General features: G+C 40.5%; 1 protein-coding gene across 1 annotated transcript; it reads right to left on the reverse strand.

Annotated features, from left to right (window-relative positions):
* Nucleotides 1-381: 381 nt before the first annotated feature.
* Nucleotides 382-13474, reverse strand: GJA1 (gap junction protein alpha 1). The gene is made up of 2 exons (XM_065911586.1): nt 13236-13474; nt 382-3285 (listed from the first exon to the last, which is right to left on the reverse strand). Exon 2 carries the CDS (start codon nt 3267-3269, stop codon nt 2121-2123), a length of 1149 nt encoding a protein of 382 aa, XP_065767658.1. The 5' UTR covers nt 3270-3285; nt 13236-13474; the 3' UTR covers nt 382-2120.
* Nucleotides 13475-13751: the final 277 nt, after the last annotated feature.

Here is a 13751-nt window from a genome sequence, read left to right on the forward strand (position 1 = left end):
CTGGGTTCAATCCCTGGGTTGGGAAGATCCCCTGGAGAAGGGAAAGGCTACCCACTCCAGTACTCTGGCCTAGAGAATTCCCATGGATCACAAAGAGTCAGACATGACTTTCACTTTCATTAATTTTATATTCGAAATTCATCATTCTTACCCTTCATCTTCTCTGTTGAATAAATACTCAAAAATGTTAATCAATGTTGCACTGAATCTAGTTAACAATAAAAACTATTCTTTTAAAGGGGCTTCCCTGGTGGCTTACACAAGAAGATTCTGGAATCTTGTGAATCTTTTTTGTCCAAATCCTCATAATCCATGGAACTGTCTTTGATAATTGTGAATAGATGCAATAGAAGTTTTAAAAATCACACGGGCTAGAAAGGCTATCTTTATACTAAATTAAAACTTTATTGAATAAAGAACACTCTCCAGAACACATGATTGATGGACTAGGTCTACATTACATGCAATGAAGCTGAACATGACAGTAGTTTAACATGGAATGTCAAACAAATTAGTATTTCTCATTGTACAAAACTCTTTATGTAGCTGACATGCAACAAGAAAAATATGATATTTTGTATTTTCCCTAATCATCTGTGATGAATTTTTAAAAAGCATTTGAAGAAACTGGTAGATTTCTTTAGCATAGACTTCAAATAAATTAGTTACATGTGTACTACTGAAACCTCTTTCAACCTCTCTTGCATTCCAAATAAAATCTTAGTGCAAACATCAAAGTTGATGGTTACTCCAAAAGACTGTCAAACTCAAAATAGAATACAAGTTCTGAATTAATGTGTATTAAGTAGGACAAAACCAAGAATACCAGTTACTGCAAAATTCATTTAGGCACACTTAATAGTCCACTCTAAGCATTTCTTCTAAGTCTCTCACATTAATTACTAAAGCCTGTTTACAGTACTAAAATTCTATCATTCAAGCATCAATGATTATATTTCAGGAAAAGAAAATCACTCATTTCAGCAATAGCATTACTGCTGTATTCTAAAAAAAAAGAAAAAAGAAAAAAAAAGAATCTAAATTTAAAAAAAAACAAAAACATAGCATCCTTAATAGGATACATGGAGAAAAAACATTTTAGGGAAAAAAAAATGTGCTTTATTTGCACAGCAGGAATTATAAAATGTAAACACCATATTGGCCCACACCACAAAATCCATGAGAAAGGTTCAAATTTGAACACCATGTGTGCATTATTTTCAAATCTGTGTTTGTGAGTTTATACTGCATCTATTTGTACCAATACATGACAAATAAAACACACTCTTCCACACACATTCACAGACAAGTGATTGTTAAATATTGAGCATGGCTTGCTTCCCTGACTCCAACTCAAAAAATGTTAAGTGATATCCCAACTGCTTTTTAAATGTTTACAAAAATCATTAAACGAATATGAATAGTAGTTGAGGAATGATGCAAAGTGATGGTAATACTATATGCAAGTGAATGTAAAAAAAGAATGTACAGATAACCGGCTGAGATTTGCAATTGCATGGAAGTCTTCTTTTGTGGGCCTTATCTGAACTCTTAACTGATACCACGAAGAAAAAATCTAGTAGCGCAAGTTCATTGACACCTGGAGGGTCAGGCCTACAAAGCTTACCTTCAAAGTGCAAATTTTAACAATGGAATGTTTTTAGCAGGGACATAAAGACAATCATCTGTCTTTTTCTTGATAAAGTTAAATGTTCAGAAAGTATTTTCTCCTGGTCAAACTTATTTCAGTTTCTTGGTAGAACAAAAAAATATTTAGCCAAAAATATCACTGACTCTTTCACATACACAGAACTATTCTTAGGGGTGTGTGGGAAAGAAAAAGGCCTTACCTATGGATCACCTAATGCAACTTTTACTTAGAACTTAAGCTTTTTGAATCAACTACATTAAATACCGACATGTACCTCCCTCAGCCCCTCCCTCTCCACCCGCCTATCCCTAACACCCCCGATGAACCAGGTATTCTAATGTCTTCCTGTTTTCTAAGCCTCATGACAAGGCTGTTGAGTACCACCTCCAATGGAACAAAATGAACACCTAAGGTGCATTTTTTATAGCACCTGTTTCTTCTCCACAACTGAGTGGGATCTCGACTGGACCTAGATCTCCAGGTCATCAGGCCGGGGTCGGCTGCTGGCGCGACTGCTGGCTCTGCTGGAAGGCCGCTGGTCCACAATGGCTAGAGGCTGTAGTTCGTGGCCAGCATCAAGTTTTTTAGAATTCTGGTGGTCATCTGGGAAATCAAAAGGCTGTGCGTGGGAGTTGGAGATGGTGCTGCCTGCCTGCCCCATTCGATTTTGTTCTGCGCTGTAATTGGCCCAGTTTTGCTCACTTGCTTGCTTGTTGTAATTGCGGCAAGAAGAATTGTTTCTGTCTCCGGTGACTAGCTTGTACCCGGGAGGAGACATGGGCGAGAGAGGAGCGGTTGGGGAAGAGCAGCCATTGAAATAAGCATATTTTGGAGATCCACAGTCTTTGGAGGGGCTCAGTGGGCCAGTGGTAGCGTGGTAAGGATCGCTCTTTCCCTTCACACGATCCTTAACACCCTTGAAGAAGACATAGAAGAGTTCGATGATGTTCAAGGCAAGCGACACCAACGACACGACCAGCATGAAGATGATGAAGATGGTTTTCTCCGTGGGCCGAGAGAGGAAACAGTCCACCTGATGCGGGCAGGGATCTCTTTTGCAAGTGTAAACGGCACTCAAGCTGAATCCGTAGATGTACCACTGGATCAGCAAGAAGGCCACCTCGAAGACAGACTTGAAGAGAATGCTGATGATGTAGGTTCTCAGCAAGCCCCCTCGCATCTTCACTTTGCCGTGCTCTTCAATGCCATACTTGAACTTCTTAATTTCAATCTGCTTCAAGTGCATGTCCACATTGGCACCATCAGTTTGGGCAACTTTGAGTTCCTCCTCTTTCTTGTTCAGTTTCTCTTCCTTTCGCATCACATAGAACACATGAGCCAGGTATAAGAGCGTGGGAACAGACACAAATATGATCTGCAGGACCCAGAAGCGCACATGAGAGATTGGGAAGGATTTGTCATAGCAGACATTTTCACAACCAGGTTGTTGAGTGTTACAACGAAAGGCGGACTGCTCATCACCCCAGGCTGACTCAACCGCTGTCCCCAATAGCAGGATTCGGAAAATGAAAAGGACGGACAGCCACACCTTCCCTCCAGCGGTGGAATAGGCTTGAACCTTGTCAAGGAGTTTGCCTAAGGCACTCCAGTCACCCATGTTGCCTGGGTACCACCTGAAAAGGAACCAAAAGACAACTAAATAATCACAGATCCAAATTATTAGTTTAATATGCAGTTTCTTTCAGCCAACAATCAAAACATTATATTTCCTATTGTTCTAGCATCCTTCCAAACACAAAAGCAAAAAAAATAGCCCACAAGTGCAAATAATTCCATTTTCCCCTGAAAAGAGGTCTCAGATTTTCTTGATATATGCTAAGTTTTAGAAACAGCAGATCCTATGTGCCAAGTAAAGTGAGATCTTAACCTTGTGAAGAGGTATTACTTGCTCAACCGCTGTCTCACCTTGTTGCTTGAGTAGCTGTCAGTGCTCATTGTCTCTGCTTATTTTATTGTCTGAAAAATGAGGATCTTTCTTGCCTGATAGGCCTGTATCTGCATGCTTACCTAAGCAAAATGCTGATGTGTGATATTCAAAACCTATAGGTACCTAAGAATTGAGGTAAAAACTCCCATGCCCATGCACATGTACATAATCTGTTTTCAAACCTCAATCCTATTACATATAGCACGTTATTCCTAATTGTAAACTGAAATGTTTCTCCTTGGTATTTCAAGTGTTTTTGTGCATACTCTATATTGTGGTTATTTATACTTCTGTTTTTTCTTAAGCACTGACTTATGTGGTTTGGATATCTGTCTTCCACCCAGAGGCAAATATGTTGTACTCAAAAGTACCATTGTGACATACTGTGTCCCTAGATGCAGGAACCTACTTTCAAAAACAAATACTAAATGCACATCACATTTCAAGTAAGAGTTCAATTGACCTCAATACTAATTATAGCCTGCAAAATAAAAAGTAATCTGTTATCTATAGTAAAAATGGTTGTTTTTCATCTCTGGATTCCTATAACTTTCAAGTTCCTTTACTGGATTTTGGGCCCTCAGCCCACACACTCTTCTTAACCTCCTATCAGTTATCTTGATATCTTAAGCCTAGGACTTTCCCATTACTGGGGATGAGAAATAGCTTCAAGTGTATACAGATGACAGGAATCCCCAAAGTTATTAGTTCAATTTATACTTTTAATTGCCAGTAGTCCATTCAACTGATGAAAACTGAGGTCCTTAAAAGTGTTAGTGACTCAGTCATATCTGACTCTTTGTGACCCCCATGGACTGTAGCTGGCCAGGCTTCTCTGTCCATAGAATTCTCCAGCAAAGAATACTGGAGCCATAGCCATTCTCTTCTCCATGGGATCTTCTCAACTCAGGGATTGGACCCAGGTCTCCTATACTGCAGGCAGCTTCTATACTATCTGGGCCACCAGGGAAGTTTGGGAAATATTCACCTATCAGTAAGGCCAGAAAAAGACTTTCAATCCCAAGACCAAGGCTTTCCAATGCACAACACTGGTCTTAAAATTAAAGTTAAGCTGAGTCAAAGTTAGAAATGTTCTCATGCTTTGATATATACAATCTTAGCAGGGGTTGAAATCTGGGAAGAAATGAATAATATTGCATGAGGCAGTCATAGAGAATACAGTCTAATTTTCAGCAGAGAGTTATTGGAGAGTTCAGAACAGAATGAAACAGTCAAAAATTATTTAATAATTAAAAACAAGCAAAGCAAAGACTTCCCAGGAACTTACTGAATTTTAAAGAGTATAACTAAAAGTAGGATTAAATAGGTTTCCTAGAAATAAGTTTGCTGTCTTAGTATAAAGAACTTTTTCAGCTGGAATTAAATTGTGAGCCTGTTCTCCTTATGTAAAGTAAATGAAATCCAGGGGAATCTTCTTCCCCACTAAGCAATATTACACTTCTGTCTACTGCTTGTACCTCCTGGCTATAAAGGCCAGAAAAAATGAATTGGAAACCTGGCCTGGGATTTCCTGGATGGAACAAAGAGGAGATGGCTGATCCATAAAGTGAAACTCTTATCAGCTATCTAAATTAGCAGTCAGTGTGTAATTTTTTATGACAATCCAGAGACTGGTGCCAAAGACTGACTGGGGAGGTGGGGGTGTAATGAGTAGAGATGAGTGAGCAGGTTATAGGAAATAATGCCCTTCTGTCAGTGGTCATAAAGAAAAGAAGCTTCCCCACTAGGAAGGGCCATTTTAGATGGTGAAGTGACAGTGAAACTGATGTATGGAATGAGCAGTTAAGAAAAAAGGCTTGTGGGATTGACAAAGAGTTAAATAGCCAGGGAAAGGCTTGAAGTGAGAGGGAGTAATTTAGCTTTGACAGACAGTTTGATGTGAGAGAAGGTAAAAGAAAAAACCTACAATTTAGCAGAAGACATGGCACTGGGAATGAAGAAATACAGTCCATGAGGGTCAAACAAATACAGCAGAATTTTTGGAGCTCTATCAATAGACAGTTTTGATGTGATGATGTGTAAATTGGCCCTGATTCTGTTTGTAGAGAATTTCACTATTTTGCCAGTGTCATCTGCTTTTGCTCAATACTCCAGTTGTGGGGGGTAGGGAAGATGAACAACAAAAACAATCAAGTATAAAATGATAAACTGCACAATCTCAACACATTCACACGATTGAGCTCAAAAAAAAATAAAAAGTGTTTCAGGCATAATGAGAAGTTATTTTAGTCAATGTTTCATTACTATTTCAAACAAAATATACTGATGCTTGTGGCAAATAATTACTAAGTTTCTTTACACTCTATGGAAAATAAAACCTGACTACCATATAGTTCTAAGACTCCACAAAAATAACCTATACTGCCACCAGTGTGTGAACTGGTTACTGGGCAGCTCTCCAAGTAGTAGCAAAGTTGTCTTTTATTTAAGGAGCCATACAGTTGTCATTTGCACTAATTAAGTGAGTTACACTCTTTCATCTGTTAATATGAATTATCCAGTTGGACAACTTGTAACCTGTAGATACCTGTTATTAGCACTATCATAGAGACTGTCAGATAGTGGTTAATGTGATGGCTTATAATGCTTCAGATTTTCCAAGAGAGGTAACAGAACCTTTTTGGTACTCATTCACTTTGCTGTGAATTAGAAATTCTACTAACTGTTTGTCCCCTCATCCCCATTATTGGTTTAATTTTTCGAAGTCATAGTTGAAAAATTAATGCCTTTTTATAAGAAGCAGTCATGAAAAAAAAAAAAAAAAGAAGCAGTCATGCAGTCATGATTATGTTTACAGAATCCCCTAGCATTGATTTACAGACTCTATACCTCACTCACATCAACAGTATGAGATAAGTATACTCATTTGATACTTTAGAAAATCATGGCAATTGAGCATATATCCTGTATACTCATTTCTTCACTGCTACGTTCCCAAGGTGGAAGATTATATATAGATTAAGGTCTAGGTTAAGAAGCTGTACAAAGTTCTCGTTAGAGGCAAATGCTTGACAGCAGTTGGACCATGTCCTCTACGTGCCATGTTAGATCACATTTTTCATGGCTCTTCACGGCCCTCTAGACTAGAAGCCAAAACCTCAGTCACCCTAAGGGTGACCTGCCCAAGCACCTTCTGGACTCTCTGCAGTGTGGGGAGGGTTCCGTGTGAGGAGCAGAACTCTCTGGGCACCTGGGAACAGAGCTTACCTGTTACTCTACCACCCCGGACCCTCTACCTCCAATGGCTGCTCCCCGCGAACACAAAGACTCAAATACTTCATTCAAAAAGGAGAATAAACCTTCAATTTTCCTTTTGACTGTCCCTGTTTTCAGAGACACAGTAACATATCACTGTGCCAAAGCTATAATCAAGATACTGTGTCATTAATGTCCTAATAATGATTAGGAGAATTAGAATACATTTTACTTTCAATTTTAAAGATTTTTCCTGAGAAGAGATACTGTAATCAGTTGAGTGAGTGAAATATAATAAACAGGATTGTTTCCTGATAAAATCATTTAATGGATTTGGGTTGGGGGGGGAGCAGGAATCAGGGAGGAGGAAGTGCCATGTGTTTCTAATATCCTAAGCCAAAAATTATAAGCCTCTTGGGACTTCCCTGGTGCTTCCACTGCAGCAGGGGCCAGGGGTTCCATTCCTGGTTGGGGAACTAGGATCTGGCATGCCAGCTTGCCATGCAGTATGGGCCCCCTCCTCCAAATTACAAACTTCAAAACTGAACAGTAAATTCTAATGTTTTTCTTTAACTTTTGTAAGAACCCCCTCTCCCCTGTGGTGAATGACTTTGAGTGGGCTCAGTTGTGACCATTCCTCTATAATTACAACAGCTAGATGTGCTTTGGGTAGTATTCACACCCACATTCAATTAACACAACCCATATTCAATCTGTCAGCAAATGCTATAGGCTTTGTCTTCCCCCCAGAACAGACTAGGAGTCTCATCACCCACCCCCCCCCCCCAGCTCTTAGCCTGATTTCAGCCATCACCAGGTTACACGTCACCTCTCTTCAGGTTACACATCGAGAGCCTGTTACCCTGCTTGCCAATCTACTCCCCTCAAACAACCTGGAAAAAACTAACAAGCTGATCTGCCTTGATCAGCTCTGTCCCATCCCCATGGCTCGTTCTGGTCTCACCTCTTCAGCCAGTACTCCAGGCCTGTCACTGGTTACTCCCACTGTTCTTTTTTTGTTTTTTAATGGTCTTTAGCTCTACTTGACATATTATATATATTTATCTGTTTATTGTTTGTCTGCCTCCATGACAAGGACTTATATCTGCTTTTCTCAACTAGAATGTGAGTTCTATATGGGAGTTTCTTGTCTCCACTGCTGTATCTCCAGTGCTTAAGAGAGTTGAGAGATACCGAACATCTATTGAGTGAATTAAAAGGGGCCTGTAACAAAAAAGTCACCAGGTTTCACCAGTTTTGTTTGTTTGTTTACTACCTCCTTGGGACTCTCTTAATTACAGTTACCTATCCCAAACTTCTGAAGTTTCAAATTAATTAAAAAGGGACTCACACAGTTAAAAAAAGTATTGTCAGTATCTCATATGATAAAAACTATTCAATTTTCAAGTGATAATTGCTGTAACAGAGAACTGTCTGTTGAAGCAATATATTTTAAATGATTCCTGGGCAAGTAATATGATTAAATTAAGAAAACAGGCTCTTTAACAAAGAATTTGTTAAACAGGGTCTTGAATTTATTAGACAAGATCATAGTGACTTGAAATTCTTGCAAAATGTATCAGGTATCATAGATATTAATGCGGTTTCACTATTATGCTGTTTTACAGGTCAAACTTTCAAAGAAACAACAAAAAAACTTGTGTTTTTGTCCAATTCCACAGGATTTTAATTCTGACTGGACTACACAATTCAACTGTTGCCGAGAGAGATCCCACGGTGTCTTGCAGTGCAAGAAATAACCTGTTAAAACTTGTGTTTATTTCAAGAATGATAAATCTTGGGGAAAGATTGGGGCTCTTAGGAGAAGAGTAACAGCTGGTATCAATCCCAGTTAATGTAACATCTCTACATACGTTGAGGGTGTGTTAGGCAGTTCAGTGATTTGAATCAGGTACTATGAAAAATATATATTCATCAGATAATAAACAACCTTTGCTTCCTTATATGTGGGGAGTCAACCTAACTCTGAGGTGTGCTAGTTGCTCATGTCCAACTCTTTGCAAGACCCCATAGACTGTAGCCCTCCGGGTTCCTCTTGTCCATGGAATTCTCCAGGCAAGAATACTGGAGCTGTTAGCCACTCCCAGGGGAACCTTTGCCAGGGGAACCTTTCCGACCCAGGGATCAGACGTGGTTCTCCTGCATTGCAGGCAGATTTTTTTTTACTATCTGAGCCACCAGGGAAGCCCTGGTGTATCAAACCTATTTCGTGTGAACATCTCTTCTATTTAAAATTCTGCCCATGGCTCCATGATTAGCCTTAGATTCTTTTGTAAAATGAAATACTGCTACATTTCTTCGGGTGGGTTGGGGAACACACGTGCCTTTTTACCTTGGCCCTCACCTTTTTTCATCACATAGTCAATCTACATCAGCCTCCACAGAACAGTGACAAGAGACGGGAGTTGAGGAGTGAGGAACTCCATCCAAAGAGATGATGACACCTACAAAATAGATAATCCTCTCCCTAGTCCAACAGCTATCACTCAACTCCCCACTAGCAGAAGTTTCTCATGGTCACTCATGGTGATAGAAGAAAGAGCCTAAGTCAGAGATGTGGGCTAAAAGCTGTGCTCTTAGATTGCCATCGGATGGAGGTGAAGCCCTCACAAGTGGATTAAATCTTCTTTCCTTAATGAACACTGAATGAGTAACTCATGAACATGAAGCTCTTAATAAAAGCTCAATAAAGTTTCATTCCTCTTTAAATGAGTTTTAGGTATAGATAAAGCCCTTTTATTTTCTAACTTTAGTATTCTTTCCTTTAGCAAAATAATAACTAAGAAGTGATTAACATGTTCCTAATGGCAACCAAAAGCTCCTGAAATGAGTACAATAGCAACCTCAAAGAGACTGAAACAAATATACCCTTTATCAATTATTGGAGAGAAAAGACCATGAGAAAGGTCTGCCTGTCTTTGTGTTTCTATTTGGAGACATCTTCTCTAAATCATGGAAAAAGTCATACACTAGAGAATGCATCTGCCTTACAGAAATTGCTAAAATAAAAACACTACGTATTTTCTACATTACTGTGAATTTTAGACATCCCATAAAACACTTTCTTTTTTTGACAGTGCCACGTGGCATGAGGGATCTTAGTTCCTCCACCAGGGATTGAACTTGCACCGCCTGCAGGGGAAGAGAGGCATTTTCACCACTGGACCACCAGGGAAGTCCCAAAACACATATATTAAAGAAAGTATTTAGACAGCTAGGAAAACTTGGATGTGAAGGTTACTGAAAATTAAGAAACTCTTATGGAAAAAATTATATACATAAAACTTCTATATAAATGGCTTAGCATGGTCTGTGTTTTACCTTTGGCAAAAGACAGTATGTACATACATAGGCAAATGGTGAACCTACACAGGCAATGCGGAGACAAAGTAGAGAATTTAGGTGGTTATCTGAAGGGGGTGGGGGGTGGGAGAACTCCCACTGAGGAGAACTCCAGGGATTTTTTTGAAACCTGACTTATCTATATTGAATACTGACATTAATGGTAAACACTAGATAATAACTTGTCTCTCCAGAACTGAACTAACGTGTGTAAATACGCTTCAACAATCTCAACAACTGAGAATCTTGAAGGGAAGTCAGAACCGGAAAGGTGGAGTAGGAGGTATTAATCACTGGTGACTTTCCTATCATTCCCTTCCCTCGGGTATCATATATTTAGAGGCGTTGAGGCTCATACCCAGCTGCATCTCTGGACATCACCAGAGAAACGAAGGAATGCACTTCATTGTGAGTTCCCATTCTCCTCTAGGTAGGAATGAAAGACATCTAAGTAACAAAACAACTCTCAATATGTGAAAACACACCCTTTCAGATGCTTGCTTTGATGCTGTGTTTCCAGGAGGGGTGAGCAATGTAAGAATTACACTGTAAAAGGCCAGGAACTGAGTGGATAGGGCAGCAGTGATCAACTATAAAAGGTAGCAGAAAAATGTGGAACATGGTAGGATCAAAGCTACTGCAGTAGGATCAACGCAGTAGGATCACTGCATTTTGCAGGCAAAGGACAGGTGAAAACTGTACTGACTTCGGAAACTAAAAGGCACCACCGACACACGTTGCCAGGACAGAGGAAATTTCAGGCGACCTGGCCTACATAGAGGAATTAATTACTCTTTCTTTTCCATGAAGTGTTTTTTCCCCTGGATTTTTTCATTCTTTGAGATGTAGTTAATTTAATGAGATCTCTGCATTACTAGAGGCTTTTATTCTCAGCAATTCCCGGACAAGTTAGGCCTTTAAAAATTTTTTCATAATCTATTCTTCAAAGTGCCCAAGGCATTTTAGACTAACTTCATATGTGTCCAGTTTTCAGAGGGGGAAACTAAGCATCTTTTCATTACCAACTTGGTTTGGGAAGCAAAAGAAATTAAACCCACCTCCAAGTAAAGCCATGTCTGTTTTTCCAACAGTTTATAGCTCTCCTCTTCCCAACCCCACTTTGTACCCCTAGAGAGAAAAATAGGCACGCCCTAGGGTGAGGATGAGTTGGTTTAAGGAGAACTTTTGATAAGCTTTATCAGAGATGCTCTGTAAATATTTGGATGACTAGCCAAACGGATAGGGTGGGCGAGCCGCTGCTAGGAACCGAGGAAGATTTGAGTTCCCGAATTCTGGAACGGATTTGCCTCTGGACACGTCATTAGCGCTTTACTCATTTCATGATGGGGCTTCCTCCGCTGTCCCCACTCCACCCCCATTCTTGAGAAGTTTCGAGAACTTACGAAGAGTTAGAAGTGCCATTTAGGTACGGTAGGTAATTCCCAAGGCACTGAGGTTTCCTTACGGTTTATACAGTAGGATTCAGCAAGTTCAAAAGAAAAAAAAAAAAGGACACTGCGGGAGGGTGTGTTGGAAGGGAAATTAGAGTGATACAGTTAATTCAATTAATCATTTGCTCTTCTTTTTGCTATTTGGCACAGTCCGTCCCCCGCCCCCGGCCGCCCCCGGCCGCTCTCCCCCTCCCTCTTCCTTCGCAGCGGCGGAACTCGGACCTGCGCCGAGCTAGGCTGGAGAGGATCGGAGAACTGCTCTGAGCAAACCTTTCCAAGTCGCCAGGGCTCAGACGGCGCCGGAGCCCCGGGCGAGCCGGGCGGATGCTAAGATGGCAGGAGGCGCCCGCGCCCGCCGGGCCCCGGGCCCCCGTCCTCCTTCCGCAAAGCTTTCCTTTTTCTTTGCTTTTCAACCTGCTCGGGTGCAGGGTCCCCTGCACCTTCAAGCTGCAGGGTCACACCAGAAATTTAAACTAAATAGTCTGTGGAGTTAGATCAGACACAAGCCCTAACGGACACGAAAACGCAAGGTTGTATTTCTAGCCAACAGAATGTGTGTTACCCATAAGAGCATGTGAGACATTGAACCCTTTTAAATAACAAATCCGCGTTATCTTTGCCTACTGGCAGCACCCAGCGACTCAAAAAAGTTGCCCCAGAGGTCTGAAGTTTGTTACAGGTTCCGACAAGCAGAAGGTGGGGTGGCGTGGGGTGGGGGAAGCTCTCTCTAAGGGGCTGCTTTAAGAAATTTCGATTCCTGTTCTTTCTAGGAGCCCCTGCCCTACGAGACCTTTTGGAAATGCACCCAGGCATACACTCCTGTCTAGATTTCTGTTCTCCCTCTGTTCATGCTTTGTAAGTAACCATCACCCATTCAAGGGATTTCACCTCCTGAATTGCCAGTGTGGTCGAGTCAGTGGTGGCTCTCTTGCGAGTCTCAAGATTTTTCCATAGTTCTGCTAACATAAAGTAACCCTTTACTGTGGCTTTAAGAACCTCAATATCACAACTCTGATTTTTATACCTTTTGTTTACTGGGCAAAATTCTAGGAAGGAACCACGTGGAAGTCGAGTAACCGCAGGATCTTAACAAAGCACTTTGTTAAGAAGTTTGCTTTGCAAGGCTATAGAACATCAATCAACATTTCCATATGAAAAAGCACAAAGCGTAGAATTCTATAGCAAGCACGCTAAGCAAATTTGCACTTTGATTTTTGTATTGTTGTCAGTCAAACCCCCAACCTAGGCCCCTAACCTCGCCCCCCCCCCCCAGAAGTTACAAAGCACCTAGACTGTTACTGATCACCCCCAAAAGTAAAATTATAGTCTAAAATGGAAAACGAAGTATCCAGTAAATTAGTTCTTTATTCTCATCAGATAGATCTGAATCTTATTTACCTGTTGCATTATTAAAAGAAAAACTTTTCAGCAATCAAAAAGTAAATACCGTAAGTTTAATTTTAACTTTAAAACTAACAGACATTTTCAAGTTCATCATTCCCTTTATTGTATCATATGAAAGCTACATTTAAAACATTTACAAACTTTAGAAAAGTTTTACTGCTAGAAAAAGACACGGTTAGGTAAAGTTCTTTAAAAAACTTACTCTTTCTCTTAAAAGAAGTGAAGTAGGCAAGCCAAGTGATTGAACTCCTCAGAGGATGAAGTAAGATGAAAAAGCAAGCCCAGGCACTCAGACCTGTCTATTTAAAGTTTAAAAGTCTGCTGCTCTTTAGCACTTCCCTCACTCCTTCCCCCTAATGAAAGAAAAGTGCTGATACCTCGTAAAAGCTTTTTTCTTACTTGGAGCACAGAGCTTTTAAAAGTTTCAAGCCACGGACTCAACAGGGAGGAGGGGCTAGAAGAAAGGGGAGGAGAAGAGGAAAGGCGGGCAGGGGGTGGAGAGCGGGCCGGAGAACGTGGCCGGGTGGGGGGAAGGAGGTCCAGAAAAAGTTGTGCTGGAAATGTGCTGACGAGACGAAGCAGCAATAGAGACGTGAGTGCCACTTCTTAAGTCACTGCTTACAGAGGCAATTATGGGTTTCAGTTAGTGCTTTTCTCACCAAAAGTTCGGGGATTAAAAAAATAATAATAAAAGTAGTGTGTTTTAGAATCCTACACC

This window comes from Muntiacus reevesi, chromosome 19 (genome assembly GCF_963930625.1).
Source record: "Muntiacus reevesi chromosome 19, mMunRee1.1, whole genome shotgun sequence".
NCBI classification, from domain to species: Eukaryota; Metazoa; Chordata; class Mammalia; order Artiodactyla; family Cervidae; genus Muntiacus; species Muntiacus reevesi.